At 37.3% G+C, this 18,859-nt stretch overlaps 1 protein-coding gene across 1 annotated transcript; it reads right to left on the reverse strand.

Annotated features, from left to right (window-relative positions):
- Positions 1-2,097: 2,097 nt before the first annotated feature.
- Positions 2,098-4,369, reverse strand: LOC144998578 (heavy metal-associated isoprenylated plant protein 21-like). Its single transcript, XM_078958321.1, has 3 exons — positions 3,942-4,369; positions 2,963-3,038; positions 2,098-2,395 (listed from the first exon to the last, which is right to left on the reverse strand). Exons 1-3 carry the CDS (start codon positions 4,137-4,139, stop codon positions 2,250-2,252), a joined length of 420 nt encoding a protein of 139 aa, XP_078814447.1. The 5' UTR covers positions 4,140-4,369; the 3' UTR covers positions 2,098-2,249.
- Between the last annotated feature and the right edge of the window lie 14,490 nt (positions 4,370-18,859).

The following is an 18,859-nucleotide window of genomic DNA, read 5'->3' on the forward strand; positions in this document are numbered from 1 at the left end:
TTTGGTTTGATTTATTAGGTGGTGCACAATAGTGGTACTCTATCAGTGAGAGCAGTAGTAGTAGAGCATTTTCTGTGAGGTGAATCATCACACTATACTAGTGGGTTGAAGGCACCAATGTTGGCTTACTGATTTGTATGTGTAGGATAAATATGATTACATAGCTATAACTAATATGATTGTATGATGTATGCATGGAGCCGATCTAGGCTTGGAGTCACTATGGACACGGGGGTTGATACGGACCTGGGGTTTGATATGGACCTGACACAACTACTTTCTGTTACATGGGGTTGATATGGACCCAACACTACTATGCATTTTTATATTTATATGTATGTTGTAAGTGGTATTTTTGAGAAGCTTACTAAGGTTTGTGCGTTTCCAGTTATGTTTATGGTTTTAGGTATTTTCGGTATGAAAGGAAAGAGTCTGACGTGATAACACAACAATTCTCCCATTGTGTTTCCACAATTGTGATTCCTTTTACTTTGATGTTTTGAATAGTTTGTATCGTGGTTGTTTTTGAGACTCATGATGTATGAGATTGGTGATTTTAAAAATGAAAAGTTTTATCACTGTTTTTTTTGGGGACGTTACGGATATTATAAGATATGCTAAATAAAACAAGTTGCTTCTTTTTCCGAAAATAACAATATACTTTGACGTTCAATTGCCTATAAGTACATTATTATTTCTTGCATTTACCCCAACCAGGATATAACTGCAAAAATAATAATATTATTTATTTTGTTTGTCTATTTTGGTATCTTAGATTCATTTTTTATTCCTATGTAGCTATTTGTTCATGGCCGAAGTTGATGGGCTGATTAGGCGCTGTTTGGACTCAAAGTAGATTGTTAACCATTTAGTTGGCTGCTACAAAGATTCTTATGTGATGCTGCCACAATCTGGGCCTTTTCCAATTGGTTATGGTAAATATTCTTATGCACAACATACAACATGTAACCCACGACAAAGTGCTAACTTTTTTACTAGTTAAAATTATATCCAAAATTTGTAGGTTCATATATAATATACAATTTTTTTTTCCTATTATTAAATTATGTGTAACGTGCATGAATATATCGTTTTAATAAACATATATTTTTTTCAATGTTTTATTAACATGCGCAACGCACGAGCATTTATTTCGTAGATGTGATAATTGAGCATTTATTTCGTAGATGTGATAATGATGATATTACCCTTCATAACTAAATTCGAAGAAATACCTAAAAAGATATGATTTTCAACATTGTTCAACAACACAATTACATACTTACAGAAGAACGGGAGAATTCAAGGTTTAGTCAATATAATATTCGACAGTCATGCTATGAGATGCGAGAAATTCGTGATAATATGATATGGGAATGGAATTATACTTAAATACAAACAATCCAAAAAATGTTTTTTTAGTATTAGCATTATTTTAATTGTATGTATTACATATTTGTCTTGTAATAGTGAATCATTTCCGTGCATGTCATTTTATATTTCGTAGTTAGATTATCAGCTAGTTTTTATTAAATGTTATATTTTATCAGCTAACTTTTCAGCTATTAACTACACTTCCATCTTTTTTTTTGAGCCGACTAACTAGTATACTCCTAAAATCACCTATGTTTCTTAACGACACCTGAACTCATAACCTCTCTTTTTGAGAATGTCATTCATTGGCGCTAGGTCAAAGGCCATTTGAGCTACATTTTTATATATTAGTTAGTTTTTCAGCTATTAGTTAACTTTTCACATGGTCTCCCACACATAGCCTTTGTGCCAGTTTTATGATTTTTAAAACGCATGATTAAATAATAATTTCTAAATATACATATGAGACCTTTGTGTATATGTCATTGTTAAATTATTAATAAATTAAATATTTTCTTTTTTATTTTTTCTAATCATCCTCCTATTAGTTTCCGATGATGTCACGTATAAAATAAGAGGAGAAAAAAAATAGAAGCATATTTAAATTATTACTATCCCATATACTCAAATATGAATTGGATTGGTGGTTTGTAAGTCTTGATATTCTATCCTTATACAAACCGACTTTTAATTGAGTTTTACATTTAGTCTAATAACATGATACGAGCTTAATATGGGTAAGTTCATATCATAAATAAACACAATACATGTTTTAATTGATGACAAACCTAACCCAAAAACCATTTATAACGACATCGTTTTAAAATTCTACTTACACAAATATATAAAATATATTTGATTTTAATACAACTAATCTATTCCAAAAAATCATGAGATGGGTGTTCAGTCCAAAGTTGTGCATTTTTGACCTTAGAAACACTCTCCAACACCTCAAATGGAACAATGTCCCCCATTACGATCACCATCTTGGTTTCCAGGTCCACTTGGTAGGATGTCACTCCTGTTTTTATTACCAATAAATTCAAATACAAATATTATTATTATTCTTATTGGGACACGAAATATTCATCAATTATTAGAAATTGACAAAATATAAAGTGTATATAATTATTATATGATACTGAAATTATTTTATCATACACTTTATAATCAAATTGTTAGATATGTAGATAGATAAGGATATAAAATTTTGATAGTTGAAATTACAGAGGCATGAAGAATGTGCGTTTGTACTTTGGTTCTTTTCTATGTCACGCATATCGAGAAAAATTATAAAATACACCATTACTTTAATTTATCTAAAACAAATGTAATATTTTATTACAAATTTCTAAATAATAAGTTTTCGACCTATACTTATTAATACTTATCAATTAATAATTACTCCATGGTATTAAAAACGTTGGTTTTGATCCACATATGCTTATATACAAAGTATTTTAAACATTTATCTAGCATATAGACATACAAAGCGACTAAGATTTCTAATACTCTATGCAAGAACATAAAATGGGAAAGATATTATTATTGTTAAAACTGTTAGAAAATATTTATTAAAAAATGTTACCTTCCATCTTGGAGATGTGTCTTTGTACTTTCCTTGCGCAACCATTGCAATGCATGGACACCCTTAGCACCACCATCTATGCATAATGCAAAGGCAAGAAGAATTAAAAAAAGCCAATACACACAATTATAGTCTATTCAATGTAAGTTGTAAATTGCAAAAAAATATAATAAATACAAACTTTACTATTGTTACCAATTTACATAACATTTTATAATGAACAAGAGACGTTGATAGATGCATATTTTAGTAGAAGAGTAACATGTGGTGGAATGCAAAGTTCTCAGAAAGAAATTCAACCATAATAAAACGTTTAATGGATATGAAATTCAGTGATCATCGAATTATAGCATATATATATATATATATATATATATATATATATATATATATATATATATATATATATATATATATAAATTCTTCAATAAATTTGTATAATTCAATATATTATAGCAAATATATATATATATATATATATATATATATATATATATATATATATATATATATATATATATATATCAAAAATAAAATGATAATCTGACAGTCCGCTAAACTCACCGTACTTACAATAAATGGTTAATAAAATTTATATTTCATGATTGGTAATATGATGAAAACATATTTCATATTATTTTAATTAGCTCTTTTTTGATTTATTAAAGAATAAAAGCATGTATACACACAAAATCATGTATACCGTGATACATGTTAATACCATTTACTTTCATTTTCAATCTTTATTTTATTGGTTCCAGTTTAGTTTAACTTATGTTGGGAAACATGAAAGCCAAATTCACAAAATGAGTTTGAAACAATTTTCTTAAACAGAGGATAATACCAGTAACTCAACATACTTCAGATGTAAACACCGATTTGAAAAAGCGGATTCCATACTGATAGATTCTCATATCGATTCTACATGTTACATGTAAGAAGACATATTTGTGAAGAATTATGAAACTCAAGACATTACCTTTGGCTTTAGAAAGAAGGCAAGAGTCTGAGGTTTATCCGATGCATCTTTGGACTGATCGACAAGTGGTTCTGTCTCAAACTCAGAATCATCTTGGATTTCAAAACTTTTAATGCAACAAAGACAAGAACTTGCACCACCATTTGAGAGACACAAACTGTCTAATAACTTGCCAAATCTCATAATCTTCTTCCCCATTTCTTTTAACAAAGAAAACACTATATGAAATACGAGATTTTTAAGATTAATATATATAAAGATTCATTGGGGAATGACCCAAGAAAGTTTGTGGGAGAGAAATGAGTCAAGACCCAAGTTTCAAGGGGAGATCAAATGTTTGAAAAAGGGTGTTCTTTTATAGTTATAAAATATGATGAATTACTAGTAGATTTTTGTCATGTGATGAGGTACAAAAGACAAGTGAGAGGGCATCTAGTTTCATGTGGTTATGTGCTTTATAATTGGAGCAAGAATTTATAATTGTGCATATCTCACATGATCAAGTTGTTAAGATGACCAGTGAGACAAGTGCAACAGCTAGCCTAAATTCATAAATACATGTGACGATGATAGGTGTAAGATAGATAAGGGTATTTCAAAATTGTTCTTTATTATATATATATATATATATATATATATATATATATATATATATATATATATATATATATATATATATATATATATATATAAAATCTAATTATTTCTAAAAATAAATTTAATATGATAATATTATTTTTTAAGATGTCCAAACCATTAAGCTAATAGTCAACAAAACATTAATAAAATAATATTAAAATTTTAAATCACCTATCTTTAAGATCTTATCTTTTCTATGGTTTTGACTTTTGACCTCGTCAAAATAGAGTTACATTGACTCTTTGGTTGCTTTTGACCCAACCCTTCTCATAAACCTAATTTAAGTCTCCTGAAATCATGACAAATATCTCTCGATTATGGTCGAGCCGTCTCCTATATACAACGTCGTCGTAACAATTCAACAGTCACCACCATACCGTCACCATTAAGAATTCATCATCATCTATCAGACGTCATCACACCCTTGGCCCTAATATTACCAACGTCTTCCTTCCACGTACAACCATCCACAATCACCTACATCGTACCATCCCACCTTAAAGCTAGACCCAGTCTTGCTTGCTTCGTTCACCCCCCTTATCTTCAAAAAAGTCGCTTTGTCTCCTTATATCCACCATCGCTACTAATCGTCTCTGGTCCAACTGATATGACTTCAATCCTGCAAAAACATTTCCCATACATTATAGTGTTATAACAGGTAAATTGACAATAGTTTGTAGTTAAGGATCATGGTAAATATATTTTGCCCTCTATCTATTCGATCAAGTGCTTCAAAGGGTGTACATTTTAACATATATTTTTTTAATCAGGTCTAGAATGAGTTTTGATTCCAAGAGAAGATAACGAGCCTAAAGGGGGGAGGTGTGCGGAGGTTGTCACTGAAGAAAAGCTACAAAAAAAATTAAAAATTAAAAACAGCCATGGAAAATCAGGGTTCTGTCAAAGCCGACCTTGGTTCCTGGTAGTTTTCTTATTTTCAATTATCAATACAACTTCTAATTTTGATTTTGTTTTCTATTCTACTTTTGATTTAAGTGTCGTCAACTTCCTATTAGATAAGCATTATAAGTTTCCAATTAGCTTATAAATGAATATGTTATTGATATCTTTTGGTATAATAACTTATGCATCAAAGAAATGCATATATGATTATTTTGTTGGAATGAGATATTATTAGCTGAAGAGTTAATTTGTGAGATTAATATGAAATGAGTTATATCTACGTATTTGTTTCATCCATGTTTCCGGCAACTACCACTATTTGAAACACAAATGCCAATGTATCTATCTTTCAAAAACCCAACTCTCTAAGTGTTTGTTTAACTGTGAGTTCCAGTGGGACTTCGATCCATGTTTTGAGTTGAAGATCCATGCATCTCTTTCACTTTGAAATCCTAACTGTTGGATCTACTCAACCTTTGGTTATTATTTCTCTTATCATCATGTTTTTAACAGGGAATAAATAGGAATGAAAATGAAGAGATTACGAGGAATTGCAACAATTTTCATTATGGAGCCTGCCTCTTGGATCTCTCAAGTCTCAACAAAGAACATGCCAAAGATTTGCTATCAGGTGCATGCCGAGCAATAGAAATATTTATATATCTTGTGTTCATTGAAATATAACATATATTTATATGTCTTGTGTTCCTTGAAATATAACATGATTGCGAATGAAATATATTGTTAAAACATGTTTGCACCAAAAAGAACTAATTGCTGAAACGAATTATTCATCGTCCGCCGCTTTGCGCTGGTAAACGACTAGTATATATATATATATATATATATATATATATATATATATATATATATATATATATATATATATATATATATATTGCAATTTAAGAGTCAAGTGAGATTGTTATTATCATATTGATATAAGATTCCAACCCAAAACTCTCAACTGTCATATGCAAATTTTAATCATGTGGAGAAATTGTCATCTATTTTAAGAACTTTTTTTTCTTTTATCCAAAACTCTTTGCTTTATTTGTTGTTAATCAATTTGATGTCTCATGTGAAAACTGTATTATTATTTCAGTTTACTAATATTGTTGGTTTATAGGTTATCACTTATGATAATAATATGGTTTCTTTACTCATTTGGTACATAAAATCAAAGAGAAATTAAAATTCCGTCTACATTTTATTCTTACTATCTTTCTATCCACATTAAATGATGACAATTGAACTAAAATATTATCAATTTCATTAAATATGATATATATCAACATTTGATAAAATAAGAAGATAAATAAAAATAAAATATTATTTTTTGGCTTTAAGCAGAAAGTATTTAGTATAGGATTTCACCTCATTTCTTAGATATTGTAATTTTAAAAGGGTAGGCGTGTCATGATATTGTTAAATATTTATAAGGAAGTGATCTTATAATTTTGATATAAAGCCATGATTGGTTTTACAATATGTAGAAAAAAAGAAAAAACATCCTTTCCATAAAAATAAATTAATTTGATTCGTCCCTATAGGCCACGAGAAGTCCCATCCATGTCATGAACATCAAGTCAAGAACATTATATACATTAATACATTCAATTATTACTCTTTATGTTAGATAATTTTTTAAAATATGATATGTTAATGATATTTCTAGCATGTAATTGAGGTGACATATGTTTGAAACACGGCAACTCAAGATCCTAAAAACTAAAAAGGGTATTATCATCAATTAAGAATGAATGTCCATTAAAATGATTAATATGACAGCGTAACACGATAGTAGCTTTTTTTTTTTTTTTTGCAAATTATTTGAAGAGGAATGTTATTTTTTTAGTTTTTTTTTTTTTAGGTTTTTTTTTTTTTTTTTTTTTTTTGAAGTTTAGTACGTTTGTTTGGAATAACAAGAATATTAGATTACGGAGCAAATAAACAAAGTTTTGAAAGATCATAAACAAAGTTAGATATAACAAAAATTAATTGTACCATACATCTTAAAAACATTTAAACTGTATCTTATAGATGGTCCACATTAACCCATTTAAGAACATATGTGAGAAGTCAATTGCGGAATACTATCAATATTTTAGATATATACCTGTTTTGAACCATATACCTTATGTGTAGAATTTCGCACCTTAATCATTAGGTTCTCATCACGAGAGCAACTTACATTTTCATATTCAACCATTGAGGTCCCAAAGAGGTAAATAATATCGTTATCCTTATCTCAATGGATTACAATACCTTTAATATCGTTATCCTTATCCAAATTATTAGTGTCCTAGTTTTTTTATGATCGTAATCCCTTGGTTATTGAATGAAAAGTCAAGCATTGAAATCGCCAATTTCTTTAGAGAAATTAAATATATTCCTACTTTCCTTCCTACATATATTCCTATATATTTAAAATGATGACATATGTATTCAAATATTATTAATCTTATCCAAATATAAAACATGTCACCATTTTACATGGATAGAAATATTAGTAGGAATAAAATGTAGAAAAATATTTAATTTCTCATTTCTTTATGGTATTAGAGCATGTTGTTAATCTGCAGTAAGAACTCGCCAGATATGGCAAACCAAAATTATCGAAGGATGGAGGGACAATTGATTCCAACTCGCCATACTACATTCATTTCTCAGGGTACCCTAGGCAGCTACACGTGAATGATGTCATGACAGGCGGTAACTATAATGATTGCGCTCAATAGATGAAGAACTTTCTGTTCGCCAAGAACAAGATCAACTTCATCTACTGAACAATCGAACAACATAAGAAAAATTGTAAGTCTACATGCAGTGGATACACTGTGATTCTATGATAAAGGTATAGTTAACCACCGCCATGGAGAAGGACATCAAATCTAGTGTAAAGTATGCCAACACAACAAGCAAAATTTGGAGTGATCTTGGAGAAAGATTTAGAAAAACGGGTGCGCCATGGGCGTATGAGTTAGAGCAATCGATCATAGCAACAAGATAATATAGAGCGTCCATGTCCAGCTAATACATCAAATTACGAGCCATTTCGGATGAAATTCAATCTACCTTGCCTATTCCCCATTGCACTTGTACTAATTATACATGCGACACTGGAAGGAAAGTCCATGGATTGTGGGCCTAAAAATGAGTATTCCACCATTAAAACCCAAACACTCGCTATGCAATCCACACTAGACTTAGGAACCACGTATCACCTTGTTGCTGAAGAAGAGCAACAAATATCCATCAATGTTGTTAAGAGATCGAAGACTAAGGCTGCAACATTCCAGTCCTTCATTCAAAATCGAAATGAAGCCATTATCGATCATAAGCAGTAAAACAAAAGGAAAAAACAAAATGATTTCAAATGAGGGAGCATAAGTTACTGAAACAATGCACCTTTGTGGAAGCAAGGTTGACATAAGGATGGTTGTTGTAAACAAATCGGGTATCCAAATTAGTGGCCAAGTAAAGGAAAACAAGATAACAAAAAGGCAAAGGCTTTCTACATGAATGAAAAACTTAGTCCTATATTGGGGTTAATAGTTGAATAACCCCAGAAGATTCTAAAGAATTTTCAAAAGATGTGGAAACCAATAACACCAACCCTACAATTAGCGTGGATGAGGTTGATTGTAACAACGTAAATTTTTTGACCAAGTTTTTAAATTTCAAAACACATTCATTCCAATAATAAAACCACAAAGTGCCAAAATGTCAATTCATTAAAACTCATGTCAAAAAGAAAATTGTATATAAAACTCCAGGATCCTCTTAATCATTAAACAATCTTCGGTGTGTCTGTACAATCAAGCCGATGCCTTCCCGTAATCCTGAGAAGTACCTGAAACACAAAACACATAACACGGTAAGCACAAAGCTTAGTGAGTTCCCCAAAATACCATACACAACTCATTAGCCACTCTAGGCCATAACTCCATAAGACCTTCCGGTCGATGTGTCTGAATGGAACCCTCCGGTCCCAACTTAGTAAACTCATAGTAACAATATTCAACATGAATCACAAACACATAATGTAAAATATTACAATACACAGATAAACACATAAAACAACTCAATCACATAAAGATACCACTCTTGGTAGGTATAGTGAGAAGACTCACCTCGTAAACTAGCAAGTAACAGTCACATACTCGGAAATCCCAAACTAGCCTCCGCCTAACACATTAGATAAGTATCTCTTATCAATACCCCACTCTTACTCAAATACACCAAAAGTTTCTTTTATTCTCTCTCTAACTCTTGGAATGGGTAAAAGACTATTTTACCCCTCCACTGTCTCTATTACTTAAGTTGGCCAAACCCTACAGTCAACATAAGTCAGATCGAGTCAACAATCCTAGTTTGACCCGACTCGCCGAGTGCACTCATGTGACTCATCGAGTGCAGTCATTACTTAGATGTCCTTGTGATGGTCCAGCTGGTCGAGTTAACCCCTAACTCGCCGAGTAATAACATTAACAGCTCATCATGACAAAGTTTAACCAACTCATCGATTCGGCTCCTCGACTCGGCGAGTCCATTCAGACTCTTTCCCCAATCAGATGATTTTAAGCTAAAAAACCTTCCCAAATTCTGGATCTACACTCTCAAGTCTCATTTATCACGTAAAGTCACAGACTTTACATCCATGCATGACACTTTGGGCTTGAAATGCCAAGAACATGTTCTAATAAGGATTTTTTACTCAAGAGTTCCATTAACATTGAATAAAGTAGGGACCTTTGGATGCTAGGGATCTCACAAGGTCCAGATCTAAAAATCAAACCTCCATATGAACTCAATACCCTCAAAGCCCCAATAATATATAGAAAAGAAGCCCTAATCTCCATAAATATGAGATCTATCCAAACAAATGAGATAGGTTCGAACTTTATACCTCTAACAAGAGCTCTTGGATGAATAACAACAGATCTAACATCCTCCTCTTGCTCATTGCTTGAAATCCTTCTCTTCTCTTCCAAAGATACACCAAAATACTCAAAGTTAGCTCACATACACTCTCTCTATAAGCTCAAACGGCGATTAGGGTTTCTCTATGGAAGTTTAGCTGCAAATGAGGTTATAAGTGCCTTTAAATAGGCCCCAAACCCAAGGATTTAGGGTTTCTCATCCGAGAATCTACTCGGTAAGTTGGCTCTCGGACTCGTCGAGTAGGTCACTAACCCCACATGGGACATCGCGACTCTAGTCGATGGGTTGGAGCACCGACTCATCGAGTAGCTCAATAGTCCTAAAATTAGATAAATAAATAAATAAAAAACATACCTAGAAGTCCAGATGTTACAATTCCCCCTACTAGAATCAGACTTCGCCCTCGAACTCATGATTTGAAAACTCTGGATACTACTCTCGTATCTTGGACTCTGGCTCCCACGTCAACCCAGGCCCTCTCTGATGTTGCCACTGGACCTAAACTAGGGGTACCTCTTTGTTCCTCAGAACCTTCACCTTTCGATCCATGATCGCAATCGGTCTCTCAATGTAATTCAGGCTCACATCCACCTGAATGTCCTCTAGTGGTACTAATGCCATCTCATCGGCCACACACTTCCTTACCTGAGGCACATGGAAGGTGTTATGAATCCGAATCAACTCCGCTGGTAGCTCCTAACGATACGCTACCCTAAACACTCTGGCGGTCACCTTGAAAGGAACAATGTATCGGGGCCCCAACTTGCCCCGTTTCCTGAATCAGATCACCCCATTCCAAGGGGATACCTTCAGGAGTACAAAATCTCTGACCTGGAACTCCAGCTCGGATCGTCGCCTATCTGCATAACTCTTCTGGTGACTCTGGGCCGTTAGTAACATTTGTCAGACCTGTTGAATCTGTTCAGTCATCTTCAACACTATCTCAGTGCCGCCCATCACTCGCTGTCCTACCTTTCCCGAACAAATGGGAGTCCAACACTTTTTCCCATAAAGAAGCTCAAAGAGAGGCATACCAATACTTGAATTATAGCTATTGTTGTAAGAAAACTCAGCCAAGGGAGTGTCCCAACTTCCTCCAAAATCCCAAACACATGCATGCAACATGTCCTCAAGCTTCTGAATCATCCGCTCGCTCTGCCCGTCTGTCTACAGATGGTATGCGGTAGTGAAGTGTAACCGTGTACCTAATTCCTCATGAAATTTCTTCCAGAATCTAGAAGTAAAACTCACGTCTCGATCTGACACTATCGAGGTCGACACTCCATGCCGAGCTACCACCCCCCTCACATAAATCTCAGCCAATCTCTCTACAAGAAGAACTCTCACTGATAGCGAGGAAGTGAACGGTCTTCATCAGCTAATCCACAAACACCCAAATCACGTCAACTCCACACGCAGTCCTCGGCAACTTGGTGATAAAGCCCATGGAAATATGTTCCCACTTCCACTGGGGAATCTCCAAAGGCTGCAATGGACCATGAGGATGCTAGTTCTTGGCCTTAACCTGACGACAGGTCAAGCACCTCTCGACTACCTAAGCCATGTCCCTCTTCATACAGGGCCACCAATAATCTCTCTTCAGGTCCAAGTACATCTTAGTGGGTCCTGGATGGATCGAGAATCTCGATCTATGCGCCTCCTTCATCAAAATACGGCGACCTCCGCCAGTATAGGGCACCCAAATCCGCCCTCGGAAAGTCATAAACCCTTGACTACCTATCAAAAACTCGGACACTTGCCCTATCACCCTCTCCCTTTTGCGGTTCTCCGGTCTTATAAGCCCTGGGCCTCTCGAATGGTATCTAAGACTGGAGTCATCACTATCATCCTCATGCACACATCTCAGATCGAAGCACTCTCTACTCTACGGCTCAGGGCATCAGCTACCACATTAGCCTTGCCCGGATGGTACAAGATCTCACAGTCATAATCTTTCACCACATCCAACCGCCTCCTCTGTCTCATATTTAGATTGGGCTGATCCATCAGATACTTCAGGCTCTTGTGGTCATTGTATATGGTACACCTAACACCATAATGATAGTGGCGCCAAATATTGAGGGCAAACACTATCGCCCATAACTTCAAATCATGCGTGGGATACCATGTATCATGAGGCTTCAGCTGCCTCGATGCATATGTAATCACGTGGCCCCTCTACATCAACACTGCACCCATCACTGAGATAGACACATCATAATAGACCACAAAGTCCTCTACTCCCTCTGGAAGGGCTAACACCGGAGCTTCGCACAACCTCTGGCGAAGGGTATCGAAAGATGCCTGCTGCTCAGGCCCCCAAACAAAAGTAACGCCCTTCCAGGTCAACTTGGTGAGAGGAACTGCAATCTTGGAGAAATCCCTAATAAATCTCTGATAGTAGCTAGCCAATCCTTGAAAACTCCTGATCTCATATGGGGATCTCGGCACCTCCCATCGCATAACCGCCTCAATTTTCGCCGGATCGACCAGTATCCCGCTTTGATTAATGAGATGTCCCAGAAACTGGACCTCTCATAAACAAAATTCACACTTGGAGAATTTGGTATACAACCTCACCGACCTCAAAAACCCAAGAACCTCTCGCTGATGCTCCTCATGCTGCTCCCTGGATCTCGAATACACTAAGATATCATCAATGAACACGATCACCGACTGGTCCAACATAGGCCTACACACTCGGTTCATGAGATCCATGAATGTTGCCGGTGCGTTAGTGAGTATGAAAGGCATCACCACGAACTCGTAATGCCCATAGTGAGTTCTAAAGGTCGTCTTTTGAATATCCTCCTCGCACACTCTCATTTAGTGATATCTGTATCTCAAATCAATCTTGGAAAACCAAGATGCCCCTTGCCGCTAATCGAATATATCATCAATCCTCGGTAGTGGATAACGGTTCTTGATCGTCAACTTGTTTAACTCCAGGTAATTAATGCACATCCGGTGTGAACCATTCTTTTTCTTGAAAAAAAGGATCAGTGCTCCCCATTGCGAGCTACTCGGTCGAATAAATCCCTTCCCCAACAGCTCTTGAAGCTGTGAGGATAACTCTTGCATCTCTAGCGGCGCAAGGCAATAAGGTGCGTTGGCGATTGGTGCCGCTCACGGAACCAAATCAATCCGAAACTCCACTTGCCTCTCGGGAGGCACACCCAGTAACTCCTCCGGGAAAACATCAGGGAACTCGCATACTATCGGAACCTCGGAGATAGAACTCGGCTTCTCTGACACAGTCGGCGAATCCATCATGTACGCCAGGAATCCCATACAACCTTGCTGTAAACTCTACCTTGCCCTAGTGGCAGAGCAGGAAACGGACCCAGATCTAGTACCCTCGCCATACACTGTAAGCTCTCTATAATACCGTAAATTTTAAAACAAATTTTCTTTTGAAAATGTATAATTCTCAATACATATTTCACAAAACATCATCTATTAAAATCACAAAACATAGCTCCATGTTTAATAAAATGGTAATCCAGGATCCTCCTAACTCTTTCTCTGGTGTGTACAATCAAGCCGGTGCCGTCCCGTGATGCTGAGAAGAAAACCTGAATCACATAACACATAACACGGTAAGCACAAAGCTTAGTGAGTTCCACAAAATACCACATACAACACATATTAGCCACTCGAGTGTAACACCGTGGTTTTCAAGACAAAAATTTATGTTTAAATAATCAATTTAATATTAATACACTTGTTTAAAACCTCGTTCATATTAGAATTACAAAACGTATTTTCATTTTCAGTTAAATAGAAAACCAGGATCCTCCAAAACACAACTCTCTCTTCGGTGTGTACAATCGAACCGTTGCCATCCCGCGTTACTGTGAGAACCTGAAACAACATAACATAAACAACGTAAGCACGAAGCTTAGTGAGTTCCCCAATATACAACTTACGCACGTACGCCTTTCCAGGCCCTGACCTTCCGGTCCACTGCACAATGCCTTCCGGCCCATGAGATAATCGCCTTCCGGCCCATAAAATATTTGCCTTCCGGCCCATAAGATAATTGCCTTCCGGCCCATAAGATAATTGCCTTCCGGCCCATAAAATAATTGCCTTCCGGCCCATGCACATATATAACACATAATACAATTACTCTAACACATAAAGCACATATATCATATATCAACCTGCCTTCCGGCCCGAAACATACTCTAACACAAAAACACATATATCACATATCATACCTGACCTTTCTGTCACATAATACTTTGCCTTCCGGCCCATATAGCATGCATATCACGCGTAGCTACTAACTTCCATTTACAGTATGAATACATAACACATAACATGTTCGACCTTCCGGTCACACAATCAAACCCTTCCGGGTACAGTATAGTGAGAAGACTCACCTCGCGGACGCTGGGAGATAGCAACTCCTGAAGTCCCTTGCACTTGATCCTCCGAGCTACAAGCTCCCTGTAACATCATATATCTCTTATTAACACTTCTATTTTCCACGTTAACTGACCCTAAGAAATCACACACAGGTCAACTCTGGTCAACGGCCATCTCAACTGGACTCGGCGAGTACCCTGGCGACTCGGCGAGTCTAGTCGTCCTCACCAATTCCTGAATGTTCCCTTTCTACTCGTCGAGTATCCCTCTTGACTCGACGAGGTCCTCGTGGAAGAATCGCGGGGCCACCCCGACTCTACTCGCTGAGTCTGAAGAACAAACTCGGCGAGTCCCAGTGAACCTCCAAGCTACTCGCCGAGTCTGATCATCCGACTCGGCGAGTCCACGCCATGCAGTCGATCGAACTGCTTCCTGAGATACATATATTCCCGAATATACAAACATGGGACCTTCTGGACCTCTAAGGGTCCTAATACAAGGTTATAAACATTGGATAATGACACAACAATCCATCTAATCTCCAAATGGGTTTCATAAACCCTAAATTCGTGTACACATCAAAATAACAGGAATGATCCGAAACATAACCTGAAAACGTACTCTCTGTGTCCCCAAACCTCAGAACTCGATCCCCTTGATCTTCCTTTGGCCAAAATCCTTCCTCTTCTTGCACCACAATTCCTTCAAAGTCAATAATGGCCTTCAAGCTTGCTCTAGATGCCACAGTCGTTTAGGGTCCTCCTCAATCGGCCAAAAGACGAACAATGACGGCATAAGATCCCTTATATACGTCCCAAACTGAACGGCTAGGGTTTTCCACTGAACAGCGTCGACTCGCCGAGTCCATACCTGGACTCATCGAGTCCAGTCGCGAACCCGCGACCAAAGCTGCTACCCTACTCGGCGAGTCTGGCTCCAACTCGCTGAGTCTCCCCTTTAAAACACCCCAAAATGCAATTTAACAATACTTGAGATTTTGGGCTGTTACAGGCTATAACTCTATTTGAACCTCTGGTCAATGTGTCTCAGTGGGACCCTCCAGTCCCATAACTCTGTGGACCCTCGGGTCCTAACTCTGTAAACTCTAAAACAAACATATCATAAATCACATAGAAATAATGCAATGTATCACATCATATAAATAAATACAAAATACTCTGTCACATAACTCTAATTCCCACTCTAGGTAAAGTATAATGAGAAGACTCACCTCGGATGAAGAATAGCTCCTATAATCACTGCTGCTACGCACCGGACTCTAACTCTGTGCCAAACCCACAATAAATCTCAATTAGGAGCTAAGTCCAACCTCTCACTTATTGGGTCTAAAGATAGACCATCTAACAGCCCATTAATGCCTTAAGCGCATTAGGACCACCAAAGCCCATTAATAAATGGGCCCTTACATGGCCAAATTCCCAACCAAAAAGGCAAGTCCAAAACAAAGGCCCAAAGCACATACATACACTTCTCTAGTCCAAGACTCTATTACACGAGGTCCAAACTCCCAGCCCAACACTCAAGGCCCAAAACATAACTCAAAAGCCCACAGAAGAAGTTACGTGGGGCGTACCTCCTTGGTACGCTCAGTGTACTCAAGCGCGCCTGGACTGATCGGGGACCTCAGCCTATTACGCCGCACGTTCTGAGACTTACGCCCACCGTAAGTCCCTGACTTATCTTTTCTATATTTTTGGTCTGAATATGTTAAGACATGGGCTCATATCACAGATCTAGTCTCTCAACTGCCTCCTAAGCCATAAAGTCAGAACCTTTAAGCCTTTGCATGGCTATAAAGACCACCAACCTCTCCAAACTCTTAACCTCTTTCCTCATTAAGTCCTTAACTCAAGCTTGCCTTAATATTAATATCCAAGACTTGATTTTGATGAACTTACAACTCATAATACACTGAAATAAGGAAGATTCTAGATTTTGGAGGCCATTTCCTCATAAAGCCTCCATCTTGGGACCAAAAACCCTAAAAGTTGGTCCATCAAGCACAACACAAACATGATAAAGAAAGCTCTGAGCTTTTTACCTTTAGAAGAAGCTCCACCCTCTGAAGAATTCAGATCCAAACTTGTACTCCATCTTTAGCCTCCACAAAGACCTCCTCTTCTTCTTCTCCATCACACAAGGCTCTTTCTAGGTCCAAACACTCAAACATCACTTCGGAATGATGAGGATGCTCTCTTATGGTTTCTTTTTGTGAAATGGTGGCTGAGGATAAGGCCATATCATCCCTTATATATTGCATAAGTCTCATTTAGGGTTTTACATCTGGGCCGACTACGCCCAACGTAAGTTTGGTACGCCCAGCTTACCTAGCAACGTCCATGTCCAAAACCATCCCACGAGTACGCGCGATGTACTTCTTAGTACGCCCAACGTAATAGCCTGCCACACTCTTCTTTTATGGACTAAACTTGACAATTTGGAGAAGAAGAAGGTTTAAATAGATACACCCAAATTCCCGGATGTTACAATTCTCCTTCACTTGAATTAGATTTCGCCCTAGAAATCGCTCCTTACCATACATAGATCGAACCCAACTACACGAGATGCACTACCGTAGGTCCTTAAACCATACAACAATCACTTCCACAGATACTCAATCCCACCAGCGTCTCTTGACCCAAAAGGGCAGACCCAACTACCGATGCAGTACTCATTCTGAATCTTCAGAGTTTGAAAACTCTTACGGTCTATCTCCTTGCCAGATCACACTCGAATCGTCATCCTGTTAACCACCCGCCTACTATCTGACTCTAAGAACACTCTTCCAATCCTGATTCCCTGCTTGATCCCGATCGCAATTTCGTTGGGACAGAAAGATCATAGTCTCCCCCTTTCTACAGGACCTACCACAAGCACTAACATCAGGATTCATTAAAGGGGATGAACCCAAAACTCTAATCTTGGACACTAGAAAATGATCATGCTCGCTTGGGAATATTTTCTAACTTTTATAAAGCCAATAGATGAACCTCATGCAAACCCATCCCATAACCAAAAAGGTTTCACTGATTCCCATCTTATAACAACTGTCTCAACTCTAAGTGACGCACAAGTCACACAGTTCGCTTTCCCTCAAGCGAACACTACACCCTAATGAAGATCGGATCACTCTTGAACTCTGTTGATTACTGCACAATAGTTCCTTGCATCCCTCTGCACCTCACGAACCAATACCATGACCTACTCATTTCTAAGACATCAAATGACAAATAATACCCCTAACATGGAACCCACCTCTGATTCTAGAATCTCATATCGTCTATCCAACACACCACCCAGACTTAACTCAGCTCGAGAGTTTGGTTCGACCCGAAGTTGGAACCACTCATCCGAATGACCCACTCAACTTATGACTTGTGACCCGCAACCTATGTGTACTTCACAAGGCTAAACCCTCCGGATTTGCGTTGTCCGAACCTTACTCAGAATATAATGATTCTCGATCATTGAGGAGACCCCAGTCTCGCCCCTGGTCCTACCACCAGGCTCCAAAAACTCATAAATTAGGGCTACTCAAGCCTAAAACTCTTCTGTCTCATGCTCTGATCAAGAGTGCTTCATCATAACAACCTCTCGCTAACTAATGCGTACTACGGCTCCCCATAGCATCAAAATACTCCCTTCCTGACTAGTGAGTACTACGGCTCCCCGTAGCATCATAACACCATCTATCTGACTAGTGAGTACTACAACTCCCCGTAGCATCACAATACCCTCTTCTGACTAGTGAGTACTATGGCTCCCCATAGCATCACAACACCATCTCTCTAATTAGTGAGTACTACGGCTCCCCGTAGCATTACAACACCCTCTTCTGACTAGTGAGTACTATGGCTCCCCATAGCATCACAACACCGTATCTCTGACTAGTGAGTACTACGGCTCCCCGTAGCATCACAACACCCTCTTCTGTTCGGCGAATATCATGGCTTCCCGTAGTATTGCCACACCTTTTCGCTATCTGGTGGATACTACAGCTCCCCGTAGTATCACCACACCCCTTTGCAATAACT

This window comes from Lactuca saligna, chromosome 5, assembly GCF_052625555.1.
Source record: "Lactuca saligna cultivar CGN05327 chromosome 5, ASM5262555v1, whole genome shotgun sequence".
NCBI lineage: Eukaryota > Viridiplantae > Streptophyta > Magnoliopsida > Asterales > Asteraceae > Lactuca > Lactuca saligna.

Bases quoted from the DNA above. Each gene is read 5' to 3' on its own strand.
- LOC144998578 (XM_078958321.1), bottom strand. From the start codon at position 4,139: ATGGGGAAGAAGATTATGAGATTTGGCAAGTTATTAGACAGTTTGTGT. The intron at 3,039-3,941 runs GTAATGTCTTGA...CATTATGCATAG, and splicing joins CCTTCTTTCTAAAGCCAAAG to ATGGTGGTGCTAAGGGTGTC. The intron at 2,396-2,962 runs GTAACATTTTTT...TAATAAAAACAG, and splicing joins ACACATCTCCAAGATGGAAG to GAGTGACATCCTACCAAGTG.